This window comes from Larus michahellis, chromosome 1 (genome assembly GCF_964199755.1).
Source record: "Larus michahellis chromosome 1, bLarMic1.1, whole genome shotgun sequence".
Lineage (NCBI taxonomy): Eukaryota > Metazoa > Chordata > Aves > Charadriiformes > Laridae > Larus > Larus michahellis.
The window spans coordinates 53,750,094-53,777,716 of record NC_133896.1 but is presented as its reverse complement, the minus strand read 5'-3'; the positions used below and the strand labels follow the sequence as shown (position 1 = coordinate 53,777,716).

Here is a 27,623-nt window from a genome sequence, read left to right as displayed (position 1 = left end):
GTCAGAAAGAGAGCAGAGGTGAGATGATATGATGGATAGACTCAGGAATGACTGGAGCTATGCAGTGAAAAGAGAGTGAGAGGAAGAGATTTTCTTTTCCTTTATGTACCCTGCGTTGTTTTGTTAACTAATACCTTTGGGTTTGTGTTTCAGAAGAGAAATGCCGTAGCTTTATTGAGCTTTCACCACCGGCAGAAAGAGGTAAGAGCAAATCCCCATACCCCACTGTAGCTGCCAGGTGCACCTCCTTGGGATGGGGGACCTGCAAAATTTCACCTATGTGAGGACAGCAGGGTGGGTCCCCAAAGAGCCAGGCATGAAATCCTGGCCTCATGGTTGCTAAAAGAGCAAAGATTTCCTCCCAGATATTTGCCTAAACCACTGCCATCTGTGAGGTCAGCGCTGGAAACCTCAGACTCCCTCCCATGTGAAGTGGGATTTGTCTGATCTAATAAGTTGCCCGGTTTGTGCTTGTCATCTTGCTGTAGTCAGCGAGAAGGGGATGGATGCCACCTGAGGGCAGTTCCTCCCACATACGCTACATGTTGACTCAGTGCTTCAGTTTTGGGGTCTAATGTGATGACTCTGGAAGCTGCATCTCCTCTTACTTTGTGGTAAGTCATCAGGACATCCAAAAGTTACACTTTCAGGGTGAAGTCCAAACTTCATTTGAGTTGGAGAGCTCACCCCTCCTGTCATTGTCACATGTTACAAATTATCCTGGGGATAACTTCAGTATAGCTGGATATATGTGTACAGATGCAATGGAGATTTTACTTACTGAAAGCTTTTCATTTGTTGTGGGCTTGCTAACTATTCCCTGAGCTGGAGGCTGGAGGTAAGTCATTTCAGAGGATGTTCATACGTGAAGGGAAACGCCTGGGGTGCAGAGCCTGTGTTAGCATTCAAGCCATGAGAGCAAGGCCTGGAACAAACGCTGGGGAATCTCAACAGCCAGCAGGGAGATGAGTACTTTTGGGGAGCTCATCTTCTTTTTCTGCCTTGTTTCCCCTATTTTCAAAACACCGTCAAAGACTGCTGGCCTGCTTTTATAAAGCGATGTGTATTCCCAGGTGAGGGGGCCGGTGTGAGTGGCCTGCAGTGGCATCGCTGTGCAGATTAACCTGGGTCGCTCTCGGCACAACAGCAGGGTAGAAAAACCTCCCCTGCTTACTCTTTTGGGAAACAGTACTCACACAACTCAAATAATGCCGGCGTTACAAGATCATTTCGAAGCCATGCAGATCTCCACTTTGTCATAAAATAAGTGACTTAACTGCATTTACTGAACGACTCCTGCACTTACCACAAAATGCTCACTTCACAGGGAGTAGCAATACATTTTTCCACTTTCTCACCTCCTTATGCTTCATTCCCTCCCCAGGCCTCTGGCTCTGTTGGTTCCAATGTCTTCCTTATAGACTGTTTTCCTAAGAAAAGAGGTTTATGCAACCAGATTATATGTCTTTGTAAATCTTTATGTCTGTCCCCCCTCACGCTCCACCTGCTGCTCTTTGTGTAATTACAGCCCAACATTGACAGAAAGGCCACGTTCCGTAAGACCTTGAGTTCCTACAAATTAATTGGAAGATCACTGTGAGCTTAAGCATGGCACTCATAGTGACACCATGGTTTTAACAGCTCTATCACCTGCTTTTGCCCCTTCCTGCACACAGCACCATCTTAACATGACCTTGGCCTCCAGCGCAGCTGCCATTATGTAGTTGGGCCACCACTGGAGAAGGTGGTGTGGCCGCTGATTGCAGGCTGGGCTGGCTGAGCTGGCTGTGTGCAGAGCAGCTCCACGTTACACGGGCAGCATCACAGGACGAGATTGCACAGCACGTGTGGTGGGCCTGGGCTCCCAGGGGAAGTGATGCAGAGACCCCTGTGCGTGTGTGGTGCCTGCAGCCTCCAGGACACTTTCGGCAGTCTGACCTTTAATGAAATAGTCTCCCTGGTCGTGCTGCTGCAAGCAAGCCAGCTCCTTTAAGCAGGGAATGCAGCTCATCAATTCCTGCTAAAGAGCTCGGTGACTCTGTGGCGCTAATGACGTTGAGAAGTCAAGTCAGTGCCACATTAATGAGGGTTTTCTTCACACTCCTTTTCCCCAGTTGAATGTCTCCTCTATGGCCATTAATAGTTGCTAACAGTAGTGTTCACAGTGCTGCCTCATTTGTCAGATTAATATTCCTTCCTCAGTGAATCCCGTGCTCTTCCACAGCCCTGCATTACGGAGTGCCATTTCTCATTCTCCTCCAAGTCCTACTGTACAGGGAGCTCAACTGAGGACTACGGTATCACTTAAGTCCCACTAATAATGCCAGCATGAAAGTACCTGTACTCTGTTCAAGCAGCAGGGTGAGGGGTGAATGCTATTGTACTAGCTGGATATCCACCCCGAGGAACGGAGGCCTGCAAAAGGCCTCCCAAATTCCAGAGGCCAGGTCCCAGCCACTGCCATGGACGAACCATACAGTTCTTTTCTTAACCAGTTGAGTCCCAGGTGAAAAGTCTTTTGCTTCCATTGGTGTGATTAGAAACCTACTCTGAACATCACTACGCTAATGGGTAAGAACCTTCCAACGTCCAGCTCAGGTGTGTTCATGGCCAACCTATGACCACTAGGTCTTGTGCTAATATTCAACAGCTTTTCCTCTGCCTTTTTCCCAATGGCTTCTTCCTTGCTGTTTGTGAATAATGCTGGCTCATTTACAGACAGCTGTTTTAGTGCCTCTCAGCTTTTGCAGTCCCAGACCAGACAAGCCATCTTCTGAGACAGACTCTCTGTTCCTTTCAACTTCCTTTGAGCCCTTGCTCACAGGCTGGGGGAGACTGCTTTTGGGTGTTTGTTTTCTTTCTTCCCCTTCTTTCTAAAGGACATCCTTTCAGGATTGGGTTGGGAAGAGGGAGTACTCTCCCTTGAACAAGCCAGCCTGTACTGATGTGAGGAGTCTCTGGTTCCTGGCAGGAATCCTGTGGCTGTCACTGGGATCAGAGATGCTGTACATCAGCTTGCTGCTCATCAGCTTCATCCTCATGATGGTGGAAATGCTGCATACGGGCAATCCTGTCTGTGGGTTGAAGCTCAACGCCTTTGCTGCTGTCTCCTCAGTGTTGTCAGGTAAGCGTGTTACTGCAGGCTTGGAATCACAGCAGCAGGAGAGCCTCCTCTCCCACACACGGCTGAAGTATACTGCTCTGGCTCCTGCTGTAGCTTCTTTGCTTTTTTGTCTTTTGTGTCCAGGTCTTCTTGGGATGGTGGCGCACATGATGTACACTCAAGTCTTCCAAGCAACGGTTAGTCTGGGACCAGAGGACTGGAGACCGCACTCATGGGACTATGGCTGGGCATACTAGTACGTGAGCTCTGAAGCCATCTTCACCTCCCAAGCCTTTTGGGCTTCAGCCATGCTACACCCTGCCAAAACCCACCTCCTCCCTTCTTGACCTTCTGTGTTTCCAAAGACAGGTGTACCATGGGTCTCCCGCTGCTAATCTCCTGCCTTTGCCTCATCCCCTGCTTTAAAAAATAGTTGCCAGGTTACTTAAATAAGTAGCTACCAAGGACTGGCAAAACAATGGGGTCACACCTAAAGAAGTACCTTCAGCCCTGCTGACTCATCAGGTTTGCCCCTAGGCTGGTTTGTCCTGTTTGGTCTCAGCTGTTCCCTGTGTGCAGAGGCCACTGTCACACCTGTGATGGTGCTCTCAAACATGCCTTGTTTTTCTGAAGTTTAAGTAAGTTGCATGCTGGTTTGGCATCTTCACTAACCAACGTCCAAAGGGCCTATCCCTGCAGCACCAAGCCTAGACAGATACTTAAAGATGTGGACGCTGTAGCCAGGAAGAGCACCTGCAAAAAGCAGGTGGCTCAGTGTTCCTTTCTCTAAAGGCTAAAGAAGCCAACCGCAGCTAATATGCCATAACTGACTTGAAAAACAGTTGGATGCGTCTTGCCAGTGCCCATGGACAGTGCAGGCTCAATTTGCAATGCTGTACTGAAGGTGACCACATTGATTCTTAAGACTTAAACACTCCAGTGCCATGTGCCAGCTGTGGACATCAAATGTCAGCATGGACCTTTGGTTATGCTCATGGACATGCCTCACGTCCAAGAAGACACTGAGCAGCCCTGCGATACAGAACTTGCTTCCGAGCTGTGCTGTCCTGCTTTGACCCGTTACAGACTTTCCCGCTTTCCTTTTTATTTTCCTTGTATCCCTCCCTTCCGTGTGACCAGTATTTACCCCACCACTCTAAGAAGGATCTCGTGGTGGTATAAGCCCTAAGAACTGTAATGTTATGAGCCTGACGCTTCCAGTCTTTCTAGTTCATGTCCATGCCCAGCAGCTTCTGCCTGGCAAATCAGGGTGCGTCACACTGCATGCAATTCAATTCCTGACCCTACTTGGCTTCTCACGGCACATGCTATTCTTCTGTCTCTCCTGTAGCATGGCCTGGGCCTCCTTCACCTGCTGCATGGCCTCTGCTGTCACCACTCTCAACACCTACACCAAGACGGTGCTGGAGTTCAAAAGGAACCACATCAAGGGTTATGATGGGAACTTCAAGGATCAACCTCAGCACCACCAGTGCTTCATACAGCAGCAAATAAGCAGCTACTACGAGCCGCAAACCAAGCCCCTCCATTCAGTCTCTGAGGGAGTCGACTTCTACTCTGAGCTGCAGCAGAAAGTGCTACAGCGGGAACCAGAGCTGGAACTGGATGACATCTTGGGACAGACAATCGGGGAGGCTCGCTGTTAGAGATGAGCGCACAGGGACAGAGCAGTGGGGTTTGGGAGGCACAGGAGCTCTGAACCAAACACTAGCACCACTGTTAGCAAGTTCTTGGGGAGCTCTTCCTTCCTCTACTGTTTGGGGAGTGAGAAGAGAAGGTGGGCACTGGGCCAGGGCAACAGCAATGTCAACAGTAGGTGGGTGGGTCCTCCCTGATCACAGTTTGATGGGTGTCCTCAGCTGGGAAGGGTGAAACTGGAAGGACATGTTGGTGCCAGCTGTCTCCAAGCACTTTCAGACAGAGTTGAGGCAGTTGTCCTAATCCCAGCACTATTGCACCGGGGAATAGACAGCGCCATCCAGCTGACAAATTGCAGTGCTGGGCCTCTTTGGGTGGTGTCACATTGACCTTCCTGCAACCCCCCCTGGTTCAGCGTTAGGGTGAAGGGCATTGGTGCTCATATTGATTGGCTGTAATCCTCTCTGAACACCCTATTTGTTCTTCATTTCCAGGCCCAACCTCCTCTTCTCCCTGCCCCCACGTATTAAAAAGGCTGCTGCAGTAGGGATGGGGAGCTGCTTTCAGACATCTCTCTCCTCCTCTTTACCATCTGTAATGACTCCCACATGCTCCCTTCTTGCTTTTTCCCCCAAAATCTCCCATTCTGAGGTACCTTCCTGTCTGTCTCTTTCTACTGTGCTTCTACACAACCTTTAAGAATCTTTGGCTGGGCTTTTGCTTTTTTCTTTGTTTCTTTTCATCTGTCCCCTTTTCCCCATTGTAAAAATATTGCAAACAATCCCGAAATCAAGCAGACTTGTAACCTCTCAAAGGAGAAACACTGGTTTACATGACACACTGGTGTTGTACACAGTATTTATTTGCTCCACTGCAGTTCACAGTTCAAATACATTTTCCCAACAATATACAGACAGACTCTTTATTCACAGTGGGGATGTGTGTGTGTGCGGGCAGGGTGAATTCACATTATGGAGGAGCTAACGTCACTGCACTTGAATATCAGTTCTCTCAGGAAGAACCTCAGGAGAATAACTATTTCAGCTAACAGCCGCTTCACCTTTCCCAGCAAGGTGGTGGCTAGACAGGAGGGAAGGGGCACTCCTGTTTAATCCTCATATGTTACTGGTCCTCACACGTTCATAGAATCATAGAATAATAGAATCGTTTAGGTTGGAAAAGACCTTTAAGATCATCAAGTCCAACCATTAATTCAGTCCCTATTACGCAGCTGTATTAACTGACTATATATTATAAACACTAACCCCTGTCTGGAGGAAAATGCCAGGCCTAGAGCCGTTGCTACAGTTGTGCTAATATATACAAAGCTATTTACACAAAAATACCATTAAACATATACAAACTGTTCAGAGGCTCTGACATAAAGAGAGCAGGGTCCAAGGACCAGCCTTGGGACTTGCAGCTAATCCTGAAGGGCTATCCTGGAAGCTTTACAAGGAGATGCAGGGAAGGAGAAGAGAGAGGGTGACGTAACAAGGAAAGGTGTCAAGAGCCCAGGACAACAAACCCATGGTAGACGTGCCCATCTAGAGGGAAGCTCAAAGTCCTGCTATCACCTCACCACTCACGGGGAAGTGCAGGGAGGCTGGAAGGGCACGTGCCAGCAGGAGGACAGGAGAGTCCATTGCAATCCTCACCTCAGCCTGGCTCTGCCTAATGTCAAAGGACAGACCTAGAAAGACATACTGGGAAAACAGTTCCTATGTTGTTGCCCTGCACTGTGGGGAGCTGCTGGGGCACCGAAGTGGTTCCTTTTTATATTTATATTTTCTATTACAAGAAAATTCACGTGGATGCTCTGCAACTACAACACGGGAGACTGATGGCATGCTCAGAGGCACAGTTCAAAGCACGAAACATCCTGTGAGCAATCAATGTGCCCTGGTGGTAGTCTGTTCCTCCTGGAACTGCACACACAGGGCTGGGCTGGCAAGGGAACGGTAAAGTTGAGCCCAGAATAGGGGGTAAAATGCACAGAAAAGCTTCCCAGTTCTGCCTCTGTCTGAGCCTCTAAACCCTGAAGCAGTGGTGTGAAAATCAGCTTTGCTCTGACTAGATCTAGTGTGATCTTTACAGTGCCAGCAAGGATCTGCTGGGAATCTATTCCCTAAAGGGCTGTGATGTATTTGCAAAGGGGGACTCAGCCCATTGGACTGCAGTGACATTACAGTGACACTTTGGGTTCATAAAAAGCTTAGGGATGGACAGAAATAAGATGTGAACCTTTCACTTCTACATCACCCATATGAACCTGTCCTGAACTTGGGAGTGGGGAAAGAAATATACAAGTGCAAGGGCTGGCAAATGCTGTGGGGACCATCTCTCTCCAGATCAGGTAATTCAGCCAGAGAACTACTTTGTTTGTGAGTTTGGGGACAGAATGGAGAAGAGGGCTGAAAGCACAGGAAAGGTTGTAGACAAGACTAGCCCTGCAGGAACCAGACAGAGTCTTCTCTCCAAAAATAAAAAGATTAAAGCAGGTAGTGTCTTTTAGCCACACCATTTGCCTTGAGTCATCATGGCCCATTCTAGGCCTACAGCTTGTTTGACTGCCTGGGAATACTGTTTAGACATAAAAAGGAGTGTCCTAAATCTCATTCATAAATTAAACATACAAAAAATATACATATATTGTATAAATTGATACATATATATATAAAACCTGGGTTTTTATATATATATGTATATGTATATAAATTCTAAATTCACATTTCTGTGTTACCTGGAAGGAAGCATGCAAGAACGGCATATGGAGGGGGAGATGCCGAACAAGGTTCCTCTGGTACAGGACAGGTCTGCCTAGGACAAACCTGCCTCCAGCAGCGTTCCCCAGAAAGCTGAAGAAAGAGGAAGTGCTTTTTAGCCCCCATTCCCTCTACACAGCAGTTTTCCTGAAGATCCACAGAGCAGCTTCCTGTATTCCCCACACAGGCCACAGGTCCAACCAAACTCTGATGAAGCACCAGGCTAGAGCTGGAGAAGGAAAGGAAAACAAAAACTAAATCCAAAACCTATTATCATCTAGTCTGGTAGAGAAAAGTGGTAATTCACAGGCCAGCAACTGAACCTGGGCACCACCACATGGAGAACCCCTGTTTGCCCGTGTCAAAACAAGTGATCTCTGTCCCAACTCTCTGTTCCCTCTGTGTCCTCTCAGTCCCTTATGATCACCATCCCTTCCCTGCTTCTTTCTAAATTCCCCCTCCTTGTCCAACTGCCAAAGTACAACTGGGCCCCACAATCTGTCCAGCTTATGCCCAAAAGGGCAGCCAAACATCTTGCAAACAGTATCTTTGCATCCCAAAGAGCACTAACTGTGTCTGTGGGGAAGAGATCAGATGCTTCCAAAGGCCTGGATTTCATTAGGGATTCCTGCACAATCTCACCTTCTGAGGAAAGTCAACAAATTTCAGTCGGGCAAGAAATCGCCTCACTTCTCCACGGCTGATTCTGGGAGTCGTGGTGTCTTTTAGCCACACCATTCGACCTTGACTCATCATGGCCCACTTCAGGCCCAGCTTGCTGACCGAGAGAAATCCTGGCTGTTTTTCAGAAGTTGCAGTTGTTGTCACAGTGATGTGAAATGCATCCTTCTGGAGATCGTTAATTCCAACTGGTGCATCAGAAAAGGGAGAGGAAATATTGGTGAGGAGTAAATGATTATGTTTCTTCCAAAAGAAATCTGACAGTTTTTACTTAGTCAAAACATCTACTGGACTGAGGGTATATTCAGTCTGACTTTAAAATTGCATGTACCTTACTTAATTAGGAAAAAATATCTTAAGTTAAAAATTTTCCATGGAAATAAACAAACTGAAATTTAGATCAGAAATGGAAGGGTTTGGTTCCAGGTGATGTTTTTGAGCTTGACATAGGAGATGCACACATTTCAATAATGCAGTTCACGTTCAGAGAGCTTTCCTTCCCACACCTGTTAACAGATATTGTTCTACCTCAATAGAAGAGGAAATCGGTAAGGCACTGGCAAATCAGTTCACTCCAGTCACTGCAGAATGATCTGTACAGACGTCAGAAACCCCAGTTTCTAATAAAACCCTCCAAAAATTATTTTCTATTTGTTCTTGACTGAGCTCTCGTTTTGATACAAATCCAATTAGATATATCACTATGTAGCAGCTTTTCTATGCCTCCTGGCCTACTGGACTCAGTGCTGGATGAACGGATCTTTTATCCCACATCCTGTCATGCTCAATAGGCTGACTGTTGGTTGAACTGCTTTAGACAGAGCAAGGAAATCCAACAAGGACTGTAAAATCTTGTATAGATGTTAAATCCAGATCTAATTTTCCCTGAAAACACGTGCAACTATTTTGGATTCCCCGTTTCAAAAAGAGAGGAAGAAACAGCACAGCTGCTACCCGAGAGAGCAGGAGAAGATGGCCAACAAAGGCAGAAGCGTACCTGAGGTGACAGAGAAAAGTTTCATTGTGATTCTTCATGCACTGCCCTAAATCATAAATAGCTCCATGGAAAGCAAGGGAACTTCTCTGGTGTAAAACATGCATGAAATCAAACTTTCTTTGCTTAAACACACGCAAGAAACTTGGTAGGTCTTTCATTTGCGAAGTAGGGGCTGGACAGGACCTTCCTTCAGAAGGAAGACGAATCCTACTTCCCATTGCTGGCCTGTGTATGATGGGCCTCAGGTGCTACCTTTAAAAGTACAGCTACACCCCATTGTTTCTCACAGCTACCTCTCCCTACATATTTCTTTTAGCCTGGGTAGTTTCTCTTCCATTTGTACTTACCTGCTGAAGCAATTACTTTGTCTGTTGCATTGGTGAGGTCCAAAAGGACTGTAGGAAAAACAGGATGGAGGAGATAGAGGTGGTGCAGCCCTGGGCGCTCAGGTCTGAGACCAGGTTGCTGTTGGAACAAAAGACAGACAAAAATGTTACCACTGGATGGCAAAGAGGAGTCAGTCTAGCTTTGCTAAAGAAATAAAGACTTTTTCTGACACTGCGCTATCTTTACATGGATCAGAGAATCAAAACCTCTATGGTTTTACAGAGATGAAGTCCTGAAAAGTTTTTTTTTTCTAAAACAGAATTTGTTCCACAACTTTTGTTTGGTAAGGTTGAGACCTGGCTCTCTCAAAGCCAGCTTGATGCACAAAGCTACAGTCTGGAAGTTTGAGTCTCCATGCTGATTTGTATGCCTGCATGCAGAGGAGAAGTGCTCTGGGGCTGGGAACAAATCTGCAGTAAAAATATCTCAGTGTTGCAGAAAAAAAGAAATTCACACAGAAAGTTTTGGTTTTGTGGATGTGAGCTTTCTGTCAACAAAGCTTTCTGATGAAAAATTTGCACAGAAAAAATCCTGTGATCAGGCTCGGAGAAGTCAGTTTCAAAGCACAAGAAAAAGATGGCCCTGACAGCCTTCTTATATGGCAGGTTTAAAGTTCAATTACATTATGAATAAAAGACAAGAGACTGCAAGTGCCTCACGGAGAAACCTCAAAAGAGAAGAAAGGATGCTTGCTCACCAAACGTTGCAACACAGGCTGTGCTTCATCAGCCCAGAAGAGAAAAACTGACTTCTTGTCCAAAGTCATGACTGACAGTGCATCGAGTTGTTGCTTCTGCCACGGGAGTTCCTGGTTCCAAACAGGGAGGCCGGATTTGCCATCTACCACCACCACCTCAAGGCAGGGGAGAGATCTAGCATTAATGGATGTCCAGGTGTTGGTGTACAGACAGCCCCCTTGCCGTAAGTGCCATGGCCCGTGCTGTTCCCTTTCATGCCTATGGCCACACGGTGATGTGTGTCAGACACAGAAATGGGAAGAGCGAGGAGCCGGGAACGACTGTCCTTTTCAACCCAACCTCCCTCACTCCTATGCTGCCACTGCCCTCCTTGCCTTCACTTGTTTTACCTTTTTGTTCCCATCTCCGGTCTGTGCTTGCAGCATGAAGTCCAGAGTTTGGTCAGAACCAAAGTAACCAGGTACAGGCTGGCTGCAAATTTGGAAAAAGAAACACTCAGCCTGACAGCAGAAAAGCAGGGAGTTCAGATGGAGGCAGCACAGTTGCTTTCATCCTCCATTCTGCCTCGTAAAAAGGCAGAATTTGCCATACTAAATAAGATTTTCACCCACTCAGAACTGTTCTGACTGCAAGGAACCATTTGTTGGTGGATCAGAAAAGTGAAAAATGATCAAGCAGCCCATGGTGCTTATTAGCCATTCTTCAGAGTTGTCTGTGTGGGGGGCATCCATTGCTGGGCTGTGTAGATATCTGTTTATCACCCTGTGGCATGACTCTGTATTAGTCTTTCCTTAGCACGAGAACCTGTACAGTTTTGCTATGGTCATAAAAAATTACCCAGCCCTTTCAAAATGCATCACCTCCTGCTGAAAGTGTATTTCCCAGGCTGCCTTAGCTGTGTGAAATGGTTCTTAATATACTCACCATTAACATCAGCCCATGATTCTTTGTTTTCTTACTGCTGGCGGTTTTACAAGCCTTTTTATAACCTTCAGCAGTTTAAATGAAGTCCCCTCTCATCCTCTCCCTTCTGGGTGACATAACACTATTACTTGAATATCTCTCATTATAACTGTTTTCTAACCATCTTGCTTGCCTTTGGCATTTTGAGTCCTATCTCTACCTTCCTTAAATTCACCACAGCTAGACACAAAGTTCTAAGTAAGCACAAACGACTCCTCAAAATTCACAGAATCAGAAATTTGATGGCAAGGCAGGATCATCAGAACATGTCCTCCCTCCTTTTGTTTATGACAGATTGCTGTATTTCACCCAATTAACGAAGTATCAGTAGGATGAGTTTGACTAGATCTACCAGCCATGAGGCTTCCTATGGAAATACAAAGATGAGATGAATTCATCACTTCTCGTGACAGTCAGTTCTAATGATTAATCTCACCCAAAGAAACATGCCCAGATTTTCATTTTCTTGAACATGAATGGCTTTTGCTCCAAGGCGCTTGTTCTTGCTATGGCAAGATTAAAATGCCTGTTAGCTCCCACTACTTAAACACATTTCTGAACTCACCTTTCCGGCTTCTCTTTGATCATATAAAACCACTGACTTAAATCTTCTATGATAATGCATTTTTCCCAGCCCTTTTCTCCATTTTTTTCCAGCTTCCCCTTTAAAATGTGCAGACCAGAATGGCTCCCGAACAGCAATGCCACAGTACAACAGTGGCTTGACTATTTATACTTACTGCATCAAACAATGTCATTCACTTTACAGACACCTTTGGCAATTAGAAGCAATGCTGTCAAGGCAGTACCATGGAACAGTCCTATAGCTTGAAAGCTCTCCAGTAGCAACAGGAAGCAGTACGTAGTTCTATCCTATGGGCATAAACTTAAAACCTCTCCCAAGGTGCCTCTTCTTGTGTCTCTTATGGGTTACAGTCAGTGGCAGATCCCACAAACTGAATGCAGGTAGGCATATGTATTTTAGATGCTACCAATCAACTGAAAAATCCCCTGGGCACTTTCCCAAATGAACCAGAAGGCTAGTAATTATTCCTGTCCAACAGTAATCCCCACAGCAACCTGCTATTAATCCTTTCTCATCCGAAACATCTATTTACAACACAATTTTCAACTGCTTACTTAATTTCATGGTCTCTGAACTTCGGCCTTGTTTTATGACTACTGATTCTCCTTTATAGTTTTCCAGGGATCTTGTCAAAAGCTATCTGGAAATGCAGCACATCTGTAGCAGCCAGGTTGTTTTTCTTGCAGACTGTTCCCAAAGGGATGGATTCAGTCTGCCTGGCTGGAGTGGTGTGCTTGGGGCAGGTTTATCCAGGAAAAGGGGAGCTCAGCTGGCTCTGTAAGTTTTGTCTGATGAAGAATTGGGCTTGCATCTGTTTAACTATCTGGTGACGCCCCTGAGCTGAATCTGTCCCCCAGCCTGTGTTGCTTAAGCAGAACTGCTCTAAGTCCTAAAAAAAACCCCTCTTAAATAAATGCTTGTCCACAATATATTCGGTCTATCAGATTTAGTCTCTCTTAACTCTAAGAAAACAGGCAGTCCAGGACTTCAGCACAGTGGCCTTGAACAAGAATTGCTTTAATTATTTTTCAATGCCTATCTGGCAGCTCCTGTATATGTGTTGTACTCTGTCCCTTGGGAGGTCACAGAACCAGAAAAATCAGGGCTGGAGTGCAGCAACCTGGAATACTAGTTGCCAAGAGAGGTTGTGGAGTCTCCGTCCTTGGAGGTATTTAAAACCTGGCAGCACACAGCCCTGAGCACCTTGCTCTAGCCGAGCCTGCTTGAGCAGGTAGGTTGGACTAGGCAACCTCCAGAGGTGCCTTCCAACCTCAACCATACTGTGATTCTGTGAATGAACAGGTAAAGCAGTTTTCAACAGTTCTTGATTTGAACCCGTAGAAATATTCCAATTAATTAGTGGGTCCATTTAGAAATTTCTTGCGTATAGTTGATTTTACAGCACCTATGAACTGGCTTTGCTTAGTCAGTATACACTTACCCTTTGAACTAGACACCAGACACATCCAGAAGTCTCCAGACGCTGGGTCCGAAACACTTTTAGTCCATCTCCTTTCCCCACAGCAAGATTAACTAGCCATAAGCCATTCCTAAAGGCATTGCTTATGTCACCCATCAGCCCTCAAGAATGTGGACATTATCTGAATATCAAACCTAATTGAACATTGATTTTTTTTGCTTAATGAAGTTACAATGCCTTCTTCCTATAGATGCTCTTAACAGTCAGGTAACATTTCTTTCCTCTAGATAGCAGAGCAAGCAATTTATTTCCCATATAATTTTCCTCAACTGTGCTCAACTGCCCTTTGCAAATCTTTAATACTGGGCAAGCTGAAATTGCTGGTTATTATCAACCCACGAGATCTGGCAAATTACTTCATTTCCATGTGTGAAATTAGAGGATGAGCAGTATTATTTTAAGGTTTACATTTACTATAGATGGTGTTCTAACTGCCATCAGAGTGCTCATTTTCAACTTTCAAGGAACATTAAGATCTGTGGACCATACTCAGACACTTTCTCTAAATACTTAACATCACTAATGCAACTGCTCCTCTCCACCAAGCTGGCAAGTGGCAGCCCTGGACAGCAGATGGGCTGAATCACACATCAGTAATCCCGTGAATTCCAATGCCACAGTAGTCATGACATCAATGTTGGGTGCCTGAATCAAGACCCTTATTTGTGATCACTCACAAGCACACAGCTCAGGTTTCCAGCCTTCTGTTCCTTGCTCCCCCTACCCCTGCCCTCCTCACTTGCTCAGCAATCCACTTGCACACCTCCAGTTCTTAGGTTTCCCCTGCAGACATGGAGAATACTTCTCAATTGCTTTCTAAGGAGCACATGCGCTTAAAAGTGAAAGTCAGTAAACGGTACAGGAAGAAATAGGACAGAAAAATGTTCCTAGTATGTAACCTGCTGATGTTCTGCAGTTCCAGGGTCCAGTGGGGCTCCAGGTCTTGTCCCCGCAGTAGGATCAAGCCCTCTTTGGTTGTGATGAGCAGGTTGCTGCAGTTTGTGTCAGGGGCCTTCATTGTCTGCAGGAAGTCAACACCCCCACTGGGACAAAAGGAAAGCAGAGAGGAGCTTCTGAGGCTTGTATCTGCACATCTCAGCACTAGCATGAGCGATGGAGCTTAGCTTCCTTTGGGGGTTCCTCAGTTAAGTGAGTTAAATTCATGTGTGGGGTCTTATGAACACCTTGAGTTACTATAAAATGCATGGAGTGGGGGTTTACATTCGTTCCCTCCTTTTTTTCCTATACAGGCTGACCTAGATCACAATTTGGCAGTAAAGAAGAAGTAGACGAGAAATCCAGGCCCACAATTCTGTGCACAGACTGAACTTCCCAAAAGGCGTTCATTAGCTGAGAACACCTTTTTTTTTCCTCCAGGTATGTATAGCATGTGGAAGAAAGGAACAAGGAGCAGGGGAAGTAAAGGACACCCTTTTACCATACTCTGCACTTCTTTGGCTAGGACAACCACAGGACAGGGAGGAAACAATGAGCTCCCCAGAGTACTGTTATCAACTGGGTGATGAAAAGAAGGATAATATTGAAGTAGGAGGGACCATCTCTAGGAGTACTAAGAGGTGCCTACCCTCCCATTCCTCTTCCAGCAGAAGCAAGATGACAAGTCCATTTCCTACCTGTAAATGTCAATGAGCTCTGACAGGTTGACAGATCTGCGCTTTTCCCACTCCGGCTCCTCCTGCTGCAGCATTGCAGGAAAGCTGTCCCGGTTTCTGGCTTGGGTAAAGATATCCCTTAGGGCAACTGCTTGAACATTACCTGCCAGGAAGAGTAAAGATTTAGAGTCCTGCCTGCAAAAGTTAACTCCCTAGTAGCACAAAGGATCCTTGGGACCACTATGGTTGTGGCGGAAGGCAAAGAAATGTCCAGAGAGAGCTGGAACTTCCCTGGCATGATGTACCTTTGGGAAAGTCCAAGGTATTCCAGGCTAGCAGGTATTGGCACTCTTGCACTTTTCCACACCGTGGATGTGAGACTTGTTCCCATGCCCTCTACTCCTAGCTTTCAAAGCAAAAGGCATGGCAGAGAGATCCCAGGGACACTCTCGATCATTTGAGGTAAAATGAATGTTTTCTCAGTAAGGTGAAATGCTGGGAAGGGAAGGTGCAACTTACCAAAACCAAATAGGATGTAGATGGCTCCCCGGCTGGTGATGTGGACTTGGGGACCAATTACTTTCCCTTCTCCATTTGTGTTGTATTTCACAGGCCCACCCAAAGCAGTCCCACTCTTTCCTGACACCAAGATGAAAAACACATCAGGCTGCAAAGAGAGAGATGTAGAGATTATTAGCAGTGCTTTCATGCACTTGTGCTCTCAGAATCTTCCCTGGTCCCCACAGGATGAGGCTGCACTGCTCCTTCCCCTCACAGCAAGGTCTAGCTAGCGGTCTCTTTCTCTTTGCTCAGTCTGGCTTCCTGGGAGTCTTACATTCATCAAAGATGGAAGGGACTTCAAAAACCTGAACTCCTCCAACAACGTTAATGCTAGAATTGTGGGGAGGGATGAGCACAGAGGAAATCTGCATCTGAATTAATCACACAAGTACTTCGTTCTTTCGGATAATCTGAATGCTCCGTTCTCCAGAGATCTATCTTAACATGGCTCCCCACACTGCTGCTAAACACTCACTTCAAACCAAGCATTCACTGAACAGAAACAGATAATTCTCAAGTCTCAGCCAGGGGTAAATAATGACCCTTCTGTTCATTCACAGCTGACAAGAAATGCAGGTAGTGTCATTATTGCTTAATTTCGCTGCTCTGACCTACTGAAAGAAAAAGGGTGCTTTTCAGGGAAATCTAAGGGAACAAAAATTAGGGCCTCTTGCAGCTTCTGTTACAGCCTTTCCACATCAGGCTCCCTGTCCTTTCTCTAGACAGTCAAGGTCCTATCAAACCTTGAGCAGGTATATGCTGTACCTGTGTCTCTTTGAGGGCCAGAACGACGATATCCCTAATCCCATCTCCATCTACATCCGGAAGAGTGGCAGCTGGTGCAGCTAGGATTCCACTTGAAAGGTGGATGGGGTTCAGCATCCAGATGGTCTTGCCTGTGGGAAGAACAGGATGAAAAAGAACTGTAGCACTTGGGGAACCAGTAGGCATCCCCAGAAGGCTCCACAAAACATTCTTGAAGGAGGGAGCAAGAGAGGCTGTTTCCACCATTATCTGACAAGAGGAAAGACAAATCTACAAACTGTAGCAAGCTGCAGCGGGAAGCAAAGTTCTTCCCCCAGCATTTCTTCAGATTGTCTTTGAGTCATGCCTCAAGTCCTGGTGTGCAACCTCCTTAGCATCTCCCTAGAAAGACCTGAGCCCAAAACACTTCCTGAAATAGAGAATATTTGAGGTTCACTCTTTGAAGGAGAACCTAAATGAGAGTGCTGCTCTGCAGGACAGCAGTTGTTTTCCTCAGCCAGCAGTAAAGCCTGTAGGTAGACGCCAGCAAAGGGAACAGATGGCCAGTTCTGATATTCAAAGTGCAAATCTGTGTCTCAGTCAGATTCCCAGCAGCAAATAGCCACTCCAGCATGGCATGCTCACTCCACCTCAGGGTGAAAGCATGTTAGCAGACGTAATGTCAAATGGTTCAGCAGTCCAGCATGGACCCAGCTGGAAACTCCGTAAAATATGACTTGCAAATTGGCAAAAAACCTAAAAAAAGTAAAATGAAATTCAGTGCTTTTACTTGTTCATGATTCTTTTGCCCGCACTTCTGGTTTTTTTCAATTAGAGTTTAAAAATGATTTGCTGATGCTGCTGCTGTGTAGGATTTGCCCCTGCAGGACAAAGGAAACCAAAGGCAGACCTGTAAACACTTGCACACATTAGTAACACTACTACTGCTTGTAAGGGATACAGCCTACAGTCCATGCAAACACTGTGCAAGCAATCCGGTCCCTAAAAACATTTGAGAGGGAATTGCCACTGCTCATTGACTGGATCTATCACTTAATCCAAGGTTTCTTGTATCTCTCCATTCTCTGTTCTGATTCCAAAAGCATCCCTATACCTACCTATGAGTATTTCTGCCAGTGAATTAATGTGGTAGAACAAACAGCAATCATCAGAGAATGGAGGTGCACATGATCAAGCGATTAAAAATGCAATATTCATTCACATCTAATCAATTCTTCTACGGGCCTAATTTCTCTGGAAGGTTTAGTGGCTGTAGCATATGTCCTTACATAACTTCTCCAAGAATGGTGTTCAGCTTTTCAGTGCTATTAGGTAGGTGCTGTGTTGTACTAACAGCTCAATGCTAATAAGAACAGGCATTACACATCCTTTATGCCATGGGGATGCTACAGGATAAGATTAACCCTTTGAAATGTTCTGAGATGGCAGGGTGTAGGTGCTGCCACAGAGCAGCAATGGTTTGGATTCCCTCTTACCCTGTGTACCTAGAAACTCATTAGTGCTTTGACCTTTTCCTGTGTGTCACTAGATAACAGCCACCATGAAGTGCCAGCACTGAATCATTCATTTTTATTAGTCCTTTAAACAAAACAAAACAGCAGTAGCATATTTCTAATATGCTGGTAGTTGACTCTACCTGTGGAGGCACTGAGAAGGCTGAGAAATTTTGATGTTCCTGTAACAAGGCAGACAGGCTCTGCAGGTGCTCCCAGTGACAGCCCTTTGCACTGCACACTCCGAGTCTCCTCTGGAAGCTGGATGGACCATAGGGTGCTGCCGTTCATACCAGAAAGGGCCACTACAGTTACAGAGGGCCTAGAGACACCTGGAAAAGGCAGAAGAGAGAGAGTGAAATCCCTCGGCATCAGAGGCTATGTCCATGCTGACTTTGGTCTTTGCACTTGAGTTCCAGCTCGAGATCCTGGAGTTGAGTGGCTCAAGGCAACCACATCTACATTGCCTGAAAGGAAAGGTAAATCCCACCCTAAGGTTGAGTCTCTCAGCCTGCAGACCCTAGCAGTGATCTCCAGACAAGTTGGGATGTCAGCCAACAGCACAGACAACCACGGAGGTTGGATCTGAGCTCACAGCAAGAAATATGGTGAGCTGGGCACAGAGGAACCAAGATTCTGGGGACTAACTGCTCAGTTGTGCTGACTTGCTGGTGTGAAACGTACCGCTGTCAAACCAGACTGATGCTTCTGATCCCCTCTCCCTCGAGACGCTGAGGGGAAGCCTTAAATGATTCTGAAGAGAGATGCCACCTCCTGTGAAAGTCCTTAGTTATCTATAATTCTGGGGCAGCAGAAGGTGATTGGCAATCTGAGAGCTTTTTCCTTTGTTTTCCGAATGAGTTTTACTGTTGTGAAAAACAAACTGAACACAACGAATTGGTGTAATTCAGGGGTCTTCTCCTAATTCACCCATTAACACAAAATTATTGTGAGAATAGGTGCTCTATGCTGTCTCAATTTACTTGACTTGACTTTCAATTGGCTTTGATTCCAATTCTGAGTAACTTTAGCTCAGCATGCCCTCAGACGTAACTGTGGTTACTGTAATCTCCACCTGGTATGCTCATATCACAATTTATTCTGTTATTACCCTACTCTTTGAAGAGTCGAGGTATTTTGCTCCCACAAGAGTTCTCTTCAGGCTGTGCAATGTATGCTTGCTCCCTGAATACGTCTCTGAGACTGAAAAGATTCATATAACCTCAGGTGATGCCAGGCTGGGCAGATGCTGTACAGCAGGCAGCTGGGAACCTCAAGAACTTCAGAAGCTCAGTGCAACAGGATGCCATGGGACTTGGCAGCCCCTGTACAACAATGGCCAGTATCAGGAGGCTGCTGCTGTTTGTTACCTGAGGGGTGTGAGGGTTAACAGAGAAAGCAAAAGCAGCTAGGAGGAGGAAGGAGAGCGACACCTGCTAAACAGCCAGCCCTAACAGCTTCCCCACCATCAGCCAGTCTATTATCCGTGAATTAACAATGATTTGTAGCCTGGCAAGAATAGTGACCTGGAGAAAAAGGCAACAAGGTGAGGGTGTTTCCTGCAACACTAACCTACAGCTGCTCTAAAAAAATCCATAATGGTCCCAGTTGGCAAGCAACTGGCTAGTTCAGAAGAACCAGAGCGCTCCAACAGTCAGCTTTGCCATCACTGTTCTTGTTGTCAACTGCCCTTGGTAATGACCAGGACACTAGACCACAGATCAGGAAAAAGTCCAGACACTACCACTGAATCTCATCTGTGACCTTTGTGAAGCTGCTTCCCCTCTTCGTGCTTCCACCTCTGTGTGTATAAAATGGAGGTAGTCAGACTGAGCTCTTTTGTGAAGGGCTGTGAGACATAACAATGGGGAAAAAAACCCACCTTATTTCCATTTGCTATTTGTAGTGCAGTGCTTTCTGATAGCTTTATCTCTGCCCCCAAACCAAGTGTGCACAAATACAGGACAAAGGGACGTGCCCCAAGATGAAATAAGGGGAAACAAATGACATCGACCCAACAGGTATGGGAGCACAGGCTTACAATGAACATTACAAGCAGCATGACAAAGCACAAGCACAGTACACCAGCCATGTTAAGGAACTCTGAAAAGAGCAATGCAATGGTTTTGCAGTGGCAGGAACTCTTCCCATGTGTAAGACAAACATTCAAAGGTTCGTACTGACATATACAGAAAGAGGAATGGAAAGGAGCTGCAGTGCTTACCCATGACGCTAGCATTCATCAAGGCAGTGAAGACAATGAGGATGTCAGGGAGCCCATCACCGTTCACGTCACACAGCTCCAGTGGGGATAACACACCACCTGCAACAGTCGCAGAGAATCACCACACTGTTGTCAAAAAGGCCACCCAGCCCATTTTCCTCGCTGGGGGAGGAGGGCTGGCCCAGAAAAGAGACTCGTGGACAGCCAAGCCTCACAGAGTCTGCTAGGGAATCACCAATGCCAGGCAGCTCCCACCACAACAAGACCTTTCATTGCATGGAAAGGCAGAAATGTAGCATCTGGGTCAGAGAAAGGAAAGGGAAAAATGGAGGAGCTAACAGAAAAAGATTTCTGCTTCCCACTTCACTTTCTGAGGTGATGTGGGAGTCACATAACTTATGAAAGGCTTAGATTTGGAAGCCAAGGGCAGAAAGCCAGGAGGGAGAGACATATCTAGACCTGGCAGAAATTATTTGACAAACAACTGTTACTTTACTGCAGAAGTCAGAACAGGAGGTACTTTAGAAATGTTACCAGTTGCCCATATAGGATGACAAAAAGTCATGAATGTTGATTTATGGATTCAAGCAGGGCAAGAAGACAAAAGAAGTAAGGTTAGTTAAGCCAGTTAGAAGACACAAAGACTATCCCTCTCCTCCCAAACACACCCACACGCTTCAGTGTGGAGGTGCTGGTGAAACCCAGGGTGTAAAGAGGGAGGTGCTATGTTTTAAAGTGGGCTGGGCCATCTCCATCTGAAAGAGAGTGCACCATCCAGACAAAAAGGCAGGATGGGAGAAGGGTCAAAATGCTTTTCGGTGTTGACGGAAGGAAGATTTTGTGTCATTGTTATCTAATGATGCCAGATTTCACAGGCCTCAGCTTGAAGAGTGAGCAGGACAGAGCCGCCTGTCTATTACCTCGGAGCATCTGCAGTGGTGAGTAAGGGCCTCTGCTCCGAGCTGGCTCTCCCAGATAGGTCTCTCCCGCCGATGCCCAGCCTGGGAGCTGCCACCTCCCCCATGCCAGATGCTGTTCCTGGGGCTTTCTCACCTGCTCCCTGACCTAGGTTGCGGTTCCAGGTGTTATGCAAGTCTCTAGGGGGACAGGGAATTAGAAATGCGCAAACCAACACAAGAATCATCGAGATCACCACAGTGAGCAAAAAGATCGCTGTGCGCAGGTATGGCATGAGGGAGGGAGCAGCCTTCTGCTCCAAACTCCCAGCCGTCTCTGCAGGATAACCCTCAGGCGCGCTGTCTGACGTGTGCTGCTTTGTCATCCCAACCTCCACATCGGAGTCAGGGTCCTGCACCTCCTCAGGGGGGCTCTTCCCATTCTTGACCCCTCCATTCTTCTGGATGTTGAGTACCAGGTCATCTTCACTTTCATCACTGTCAGCCTGAGTGAGGGGGTCATATTCCCCAAGGTCTGGGCTCTTTTTTCCTGAGGAAAGAGATGGAGAGAGACAATAAAGCACAAGATTCTCGCTTTTGCGGGATCTCAGTGGACAAAAGGCTGCAGTGGAGAGTGATACGGAAGGGAGGACAGCACAGTCTGCATTTTGCATGGATCCAAGCGAGAGGTGTGAGAGAAAAGACAGTGTCCGTCCATGTTTTAGAGTAACAGCTGCAGGAGAAAAGATGCCAACAGTTTACCTCTCCAAGATAAAGGTGTATATATATAGTATCTATATACATATATACACACACATGTGTATGTATGTATATATATATGGAATTCATGGCTCATTTAATTCTAATACTTTCCTTTTTGGCAATGAGACACACCGACATGAAGTCATGCTTAACGCTTTGAGTACCTGAACCGCAGCATTCTCTTCACTTCAGACTGAGCTCCTCTAGCATTTGCCATCCTCTAACCCTGACACCGCGCCTCTTCATTCGCAGTCTGTGGTCTCTGAGGGGACCTCCCTCTGCAAACCATTTTTCCCCTGCTCCTCCTGCCTGGTCCAAGCAGCACTGCTGCCTTCTAGCGTGCCACATCTACTATCCTGCTTCATGAGGGACAGAACGGACAGAGCACTAGGCACCGTTTCTCTGCAGCGCTGGTAAAAATGGGTATCGAATCCCTGAAGACGAGGGCAAAATGATTTTGCCCTTTTGGGCCAGTAACATGTTGGTGTCTGAAGGGATCAAGGCTGCCCCTCTAAGACACCACTTTCTCTGCATGGCTCAGCACTATGAGAGGGAGTGCTCCAGCCCTTGCAGTAGGAAACCACAGTGCTCCTGCTCTGTTCCTGCTCCCACCAGAGCTGACAGCTTGTGTTTGGCCTTGCTGACATACATAACTTAGCACTGATGCCTTTCAGTGGTGGTACAAAAAACTAGCTTAGCTTTAAGCGTCTACCCCACAGATGCCTGGCACAGGGATGACTTCTCCCCCAAGCCTTAGACAACCGCAGGGAGTGTGATGAAGGCAGGTGCAGAACCCAGTTGTCCATACATAAGGCCAGGGCCATCTGTTTACGGGGCCAGGCAAGATCATGCAGCCTCAGTGCCGTGAGCTACGAGTGGAGGATCACGTCTCGGGGAGCTGCCCTGTGCCACCAGGCTGGGCGTGCAGCCATGGCCACTGCTCCGATGATTGCAGGGCCTCAGTCTATTTCTCTCTCTCTCTCTCCTATTCCAAGGTGGGACTTCACTATCCCAGATATCTGCCTCATTTCCCTTTGTCTAAAGCTGACCTGAGACAGGAGCTAATTTGTGCCCGAAGACACATGCAAGGCATAAATAATAAGCAAAAATGCACACGCTGTAACCACTCTCAGACACTAAGATGACAGGAAAGCTTTACAGAGTGAAAATTTAAGGGCTTTCATGATTATTCTTCCTGCATAAAATAGTATGCCTTACTTCTGGTTTTCCTGTTAAAGGCAGACTTACAGTTACAAACATACTGTAGTATCTAGTTGGCACAACACACCTATTTTTCATCATCTAGAATCTATTTTGCAGCACACGCATCTAATTTCTTTCTCATTTCTCACCCCCTGAAAGGACCTTCACTTCCCTTTCCTGTACCACTTATAAATGGTATTCAGTGTCGATTTTAGGATTTAAGAAAAACTGTCAACCCCACTAAAGGCCAAATGCCTCACACTAAGTGGAAATAAAGATATCCAACAAGATCACATATCTAAATCAGGCCCTTCCTTTTTGAACTAGAGGCTTCTGCAAAAGGCTCGCATCAAAACAATCTGATGCACATACACACTCCAAAAAGCTGTTCCTTGTGAGGGTAGAGCACACAGCTAAAAGATATTACATTCTTATGAGAGAGTTCGGTGTACGCTTGTGAGACACTACATTGTTTCACATAGATCTGCCCTAAACATGCATTCAGACTGTGGGTTTTTCAGGAAGTCTTGATAACCTTGGCTCCATCCTGTGAGCAGCACAGAAGGCCACTGACCTCTGTGGCACACAGCTCCCTGCTCAGAGATTGCAGTGACAGCGCAGCGTGAATTTTCCAGATGCCTATACAGTAGGTTGTGCTGACAAGTTGCTGAAAGAGTACTCAATGAAAACAAGAAATTCCAGAGAGGACTCGCTGGCAGGGTATTTGCAACTTTGCACTATAGATCCAGACATGCCAGTTCAAGCCAGGTCAGAGTGATATGAAAAGCAAATGCTGCTGGCCCAAGAGTAAACGGTATTTAGCCTGGGAAGTCAAAGTTGGACAGTTATGTTAACCAGACTGCTTTCCAAAACCAGATGGTTTTGGAAACTGGTGTGCTTTGAGTAAAACAACTCAACAGCATATTTATATTTCACATAGACTGTGATTTATTTAATTATTTTAACTCCAGACAGCCAATCCAGAAGACTGAAACTTGATGTTCATCCTCGGGGCAACTAAAAGCATTGACAGGAATGAGCTTTATCTGGAACAGTTTTGTTCTGGATCTCTAGGAGACAGAAGGCTCACCCACTCCTTGAAACGGCTGGGACTGAGATGTTGGGAACATCGACAGTGGTGTCAACCACCGCAGACGATCTGTAACAGGAACACCTTTCCTGCTGAGAACCCGGTAAGAATCCCAATCCAGAGATCAGAGGCTAGAAAAAAAGCTACTACACAGTAATGACTTACAGCTTTTGGTGATCTACACAGGAAAGGATCTATTGAGTTATAGGAGAGCTATAAAGGAGAGAGGTGCTCAGTCTTATTTCATGTCTAAGCCTGACCAGGAACCAGAAGCTGGTTCTCCCTGTCTCTCCTCAAAAGGTAAGCTGGCACTCTCACAAGGTACAGCCACTCAGTAAGGTCAGGCATAAGATGCCCTGCTGATTTTTTTTTGAGCCAAAAAGGAGGGAAGACACTGCCCTTTAACAATGGCTGTTGCAGCACTCGCCTAGCACATGGGAAACCAAATAGCATATCTAATCTCAGGGGATTCAAACGCTCATCTCTCACTATTCGAAGAGAGCCCTAACAATCGATCTGTAGGTGTTTTGGAAATGCGCGTGGAGGGCTGGCGAGGACGTGCTCAGCCCGTTCTTCCGAGGCTGTTCTGCAGTGCAGAGAATACGTAACTCATGATTCACCTGGCTATAGAGAGCAGGAGGAACATGACTCCTCATCTGAGTTTTAGGTCACTTGCTGCGGGAAGGAGGGATACCACACTTGGCTTGTCTTGGCTTCCACTAATCACTCCCAAATGATTTTTCAACAGAAAAGCACAAAGAGAGAGACAGAAACAACAGTAAAGAATGTGTGAATACAAGGGTAGTCTCACACCATTTAGAGAATTATGATTTATTGAGAAGTGCTCCAGAAGTCAAATTCTTCCTTTCTGGTCAACATCAAGGCTCAGGCTGGGGGAAGACAGTTTGTCCATCAAGAAAAAGCTAAAATTGCCTCTGTTGCAAGTGATCAGCTGTCAGAAAATCCAATATTCCTATGCAGTTTTCAACTTTCCATGGTGGAAGTAGAAATGCTAAGACACAAGTCAGCGTCTTGCTCAAACTCTCACTCTATCTCCTTAAATGATAATCTTCATGATAAATTAGTCCCTGCGCTAAAGAAAACAGACTCCAGGCCTGCCTTGGGCAGTTCTGTGGCCTTGTGTATGTAACCGACCCATGTAATTCACATCTTGTTATCTGTCTTTTGCACAGCATCTATAACTGTAAATAAACCTTGCATGCATTTTACATGGATGGAATTCATACCAGCAGAGTCAGTTGCCCTGCTGCTCTGTCTTCTCTCCTACAGGTATAGTGAATAAACTGCTTCTGTTCTAACCTGCTCCAAATTGTACTCCATTTTTTCCACGGCACTAGTGATAAAATAGAGGTTCCCACTCAGTGTCCTGTGGTTACAATCAGTCTGAGGAACTGTTGCTTGTGGTCTGTGGCTAAGTTACCAGTCATGTCGCCCTGGAATATTTTTTTGCAGCCACTGGAAGAAAAAAAAGAATACTAAAGAGGAAGGTTTTCAAAGGCAGAAGAGAGAGAAAATGCCCCAAACTTATCGACTTTCAGGGGCAGCTGGACTCTAAACTGGACTTTATGACTTTGAAAATCCTCTGTGCATTTTCCTAATAGTATTTTTTGCACAGGCAGCTCTTGCAATTATTGCAGTAGAAGAATGTGACCTCTCATAGAAAAAAAGATGAATCATGTGATCATGATTTGGAAAGGAGGCATCTGTGAGGTGATCTGTATTGGAACTAGGTCCCACTCATAATGAAATACTTATTTCTAGTGCTGATGGCTTGAAAGATATTAATTGTAATATTTTTTTCTGGTTTTGACTTACTGGAAAGGCTTTTTTTTGCAGTCACTTTGGATTGAAAAGAGCAAATCTTGGACTTTAGATGAGTACAATTTTCAGTGCGTTATTCCAATGATGACATACTGGTTCCAGTATCCTTTGTACTTGCTTCATGTTCTGTTTATTTTTCTTTTTTGTTCCCAGCTGGCAGTTGGCAGGCACCAGTCACTGGGTACTGCAGACATATCTCCAAGCCCAGGGGGAGATAAGTTGCCACATATTGACGTAATTAATTTAATGAGGTGCAGCAGGAAAAAACAGCTATAGCACCAGGCTTTCTGCTTTCTCATTGCTGTTGAAAGCTGCATCTTTCCAGAGTTAACCACAGAAACAAAGTATGATATACACTATTTAATCTAAGGACTGATGCAAGAAGATGTTTTCTTAACTGCAGTTGCAAGGCCTGTGTTCTTTTCCAAATCACTGCCTCCCAACAGCAGATATCAAATACATCACGCTGGTTCCAGAGGTCAGAAGAGATCTCTACTTGTTCTTGTTCAGCTCCCTAGTGGTCACACCCCAACACACACACTTATACCCACCAATTAGCACTTTTTCTACATAAACTTCATGTAAAATATACTCCTTCCCATTCAGACAAACATATATATACATAAAATCAGGAAGAAGCTGAATTGCAAACAAAAATTCTTCGAATGAGATATAACGGGCACTACATAAACTAAAAAATAATGACTCCTGGTATGGGTTACTAAAAGCTGGTGGGAAAGGCCCTGAAGATACTACCGTGATCTTCATGAATCGATGGAGGAGGAAAGTACAACCTGACCACTGGCTGCAGCTTCACAGACTGAGGCACTGCAGGATCACAGTGGTGCGTGGTGCTGGGGAGGAGCCGCCCCCCAGCAGCGCACAGCTGGGCCCTGCCTCTGTCCCATTACTGTCCTGAAGGCAAGAGATGGTCAGGAGGGGCAATGAGGCACTTTTCTATTAGGTCAATGCAGGTGCATTGGCACAGTCTCCAGTCCATCCAACAGCAACTAGCACACTCCCAAGATCTGGTTTCACAATGTATTTTCATTCCCTCTTAATCTCCTCGCTGAAGAGAATGGTTGCTGGACTGCTGCTCACCGCCTTATCTTCGGAAGATCTGGTTCCCCGACACAATAGTCCCTTATGCTTGAATATCCTTTCATCTCACTGAAGATCTCTGGTCGGACGATATGCAGAGGCGGTAGGCAGACTTTAAACATTTACCGGGGTAATTGCAGGGGTACTCACTGAACTCGTGGCCTGGCTTTTGGGGAGTGAAACCCAGCACGAGCGGATCAGAGACAGCCTAACGCTTTCCCGCGGTGGCGGCGGCTGCCTTGAACCCCGTAACCCGCTTCTGCGCGGCCTGCGGGACCCGGCGCCTCCTCCCGCGCACTCCCCTCACAGGGCCGCCGCCAGGGCCCAGGCCCGCCGCCGCCAGGGCCCAGGCCCCCCGCCGCCAGGGCCCAGGCCCCCCGCCGCCACACTCGAGGCCCCCTGAGCCCCGAGGCGCTGCCCCGTCCCCTGCAGCCCTCTGTCCGCCGCGGCACCCGGGCAGAGGCCCTCGGAGCAGCCCCCGCACGGCCTGCTCCCCCTGGGGCGGCCGGGCCTCGCCCCACATCGCCACATCACCATGGCAACGCACCCCACCGACGCCAGGCCCCAGCAACCGCGCCTCCCCGCCACCGGGGGTAGGCTCGGATGGCGCAGAACCGGACGCGGCGGAGCCCGGACGGGCCCAGCCCGACGCTCCCTCCCTCCCGAGGGTACCGACCCCTTACCCGGCAGTTTCAGCGCCCGGGACAGCACCGTAGCCATGCTGGAGATGCGCAGTGCGCATGCACGCCCCCCC

At 46.6% G+C, this 27,623-nt stretch overlaps 2 protein-coding genes across 6 annotated transcripts in view; one reads left to right on the top strand and one right to left on the bottom strand.

Moving 5' to 3' along the window:
• Positions 1-5,663, top strand: part of GSG1 (germ cell associated 1) — a 94,100-nt gene extending 88,437 nt beyond the window's left edge. For all 3 annotated transcript variants that reach the window (XM_074576992.1, XM_074576982.1, XM_074576999.1), the window contains exons 4-7: positions 154-201; positions 2,972-3,124; positions 3,248-3,359; positions 4,455-5,663. In XM_074576992.1, the coding sequence (XP_074433093.1) occupies positions 154-201; positions 2,972-3,124; positions 3,248-3,359; positions 4,455-4,770 (629 nt within the window). In that variant the 3' untranslated portion in view covers positions 4,771-5,663. The remainder of the gene's footprint in view (positions 1-153; positions 202-2,971; positions 3,125-3,247; positions 3,360-4,454) is intronic.
• Positions 5,607-27,623, bottom strand: FAM234B (family with sequence similarity 234 member B). 3 transcript variants are annotated; one of them, XM_074576968.1, is made up of 13 exons: positions 27,553-27,623; positions 21,029-21,421; positions 19,976-20,074; positions 17,895-18,083; positions 16,259-16,389; positions 15,452-15,599; positions 14,954-15,095; positions 14,219-14,362; positions 10,680-10,761; positions 10,290-10,445; positions 9,553-9,670; positions 8,170-8,396; positions 5,607-7,620 (listed from the first exon to the last, which is right to left on the bottom strand). In XM_074576968.1, exons 1-13 carry the CDS (start codon positions 27,587-27,589, stop codon positions 7,489-7,491), a joined length of 1,998 nt encoding a protein of 665 aa, XP_074433069.1. In that variant the 5' UTR covers positions 27,590-27,623; the 3' UTR covers positions 5,607-7,488. The 3 variants fall into 3 exon arrangements, with proteins under 3 accessions (XP_074433069.1, XP_074433047.1, XP_074433058.1); XM_074576946.1 differs by having other exon boundaries at positions 7,618-7,756; XM_074576957.1 differs by lacking the exon at positions 14,219-14,362 and having other exon boundaries at positions 7,618-7,756.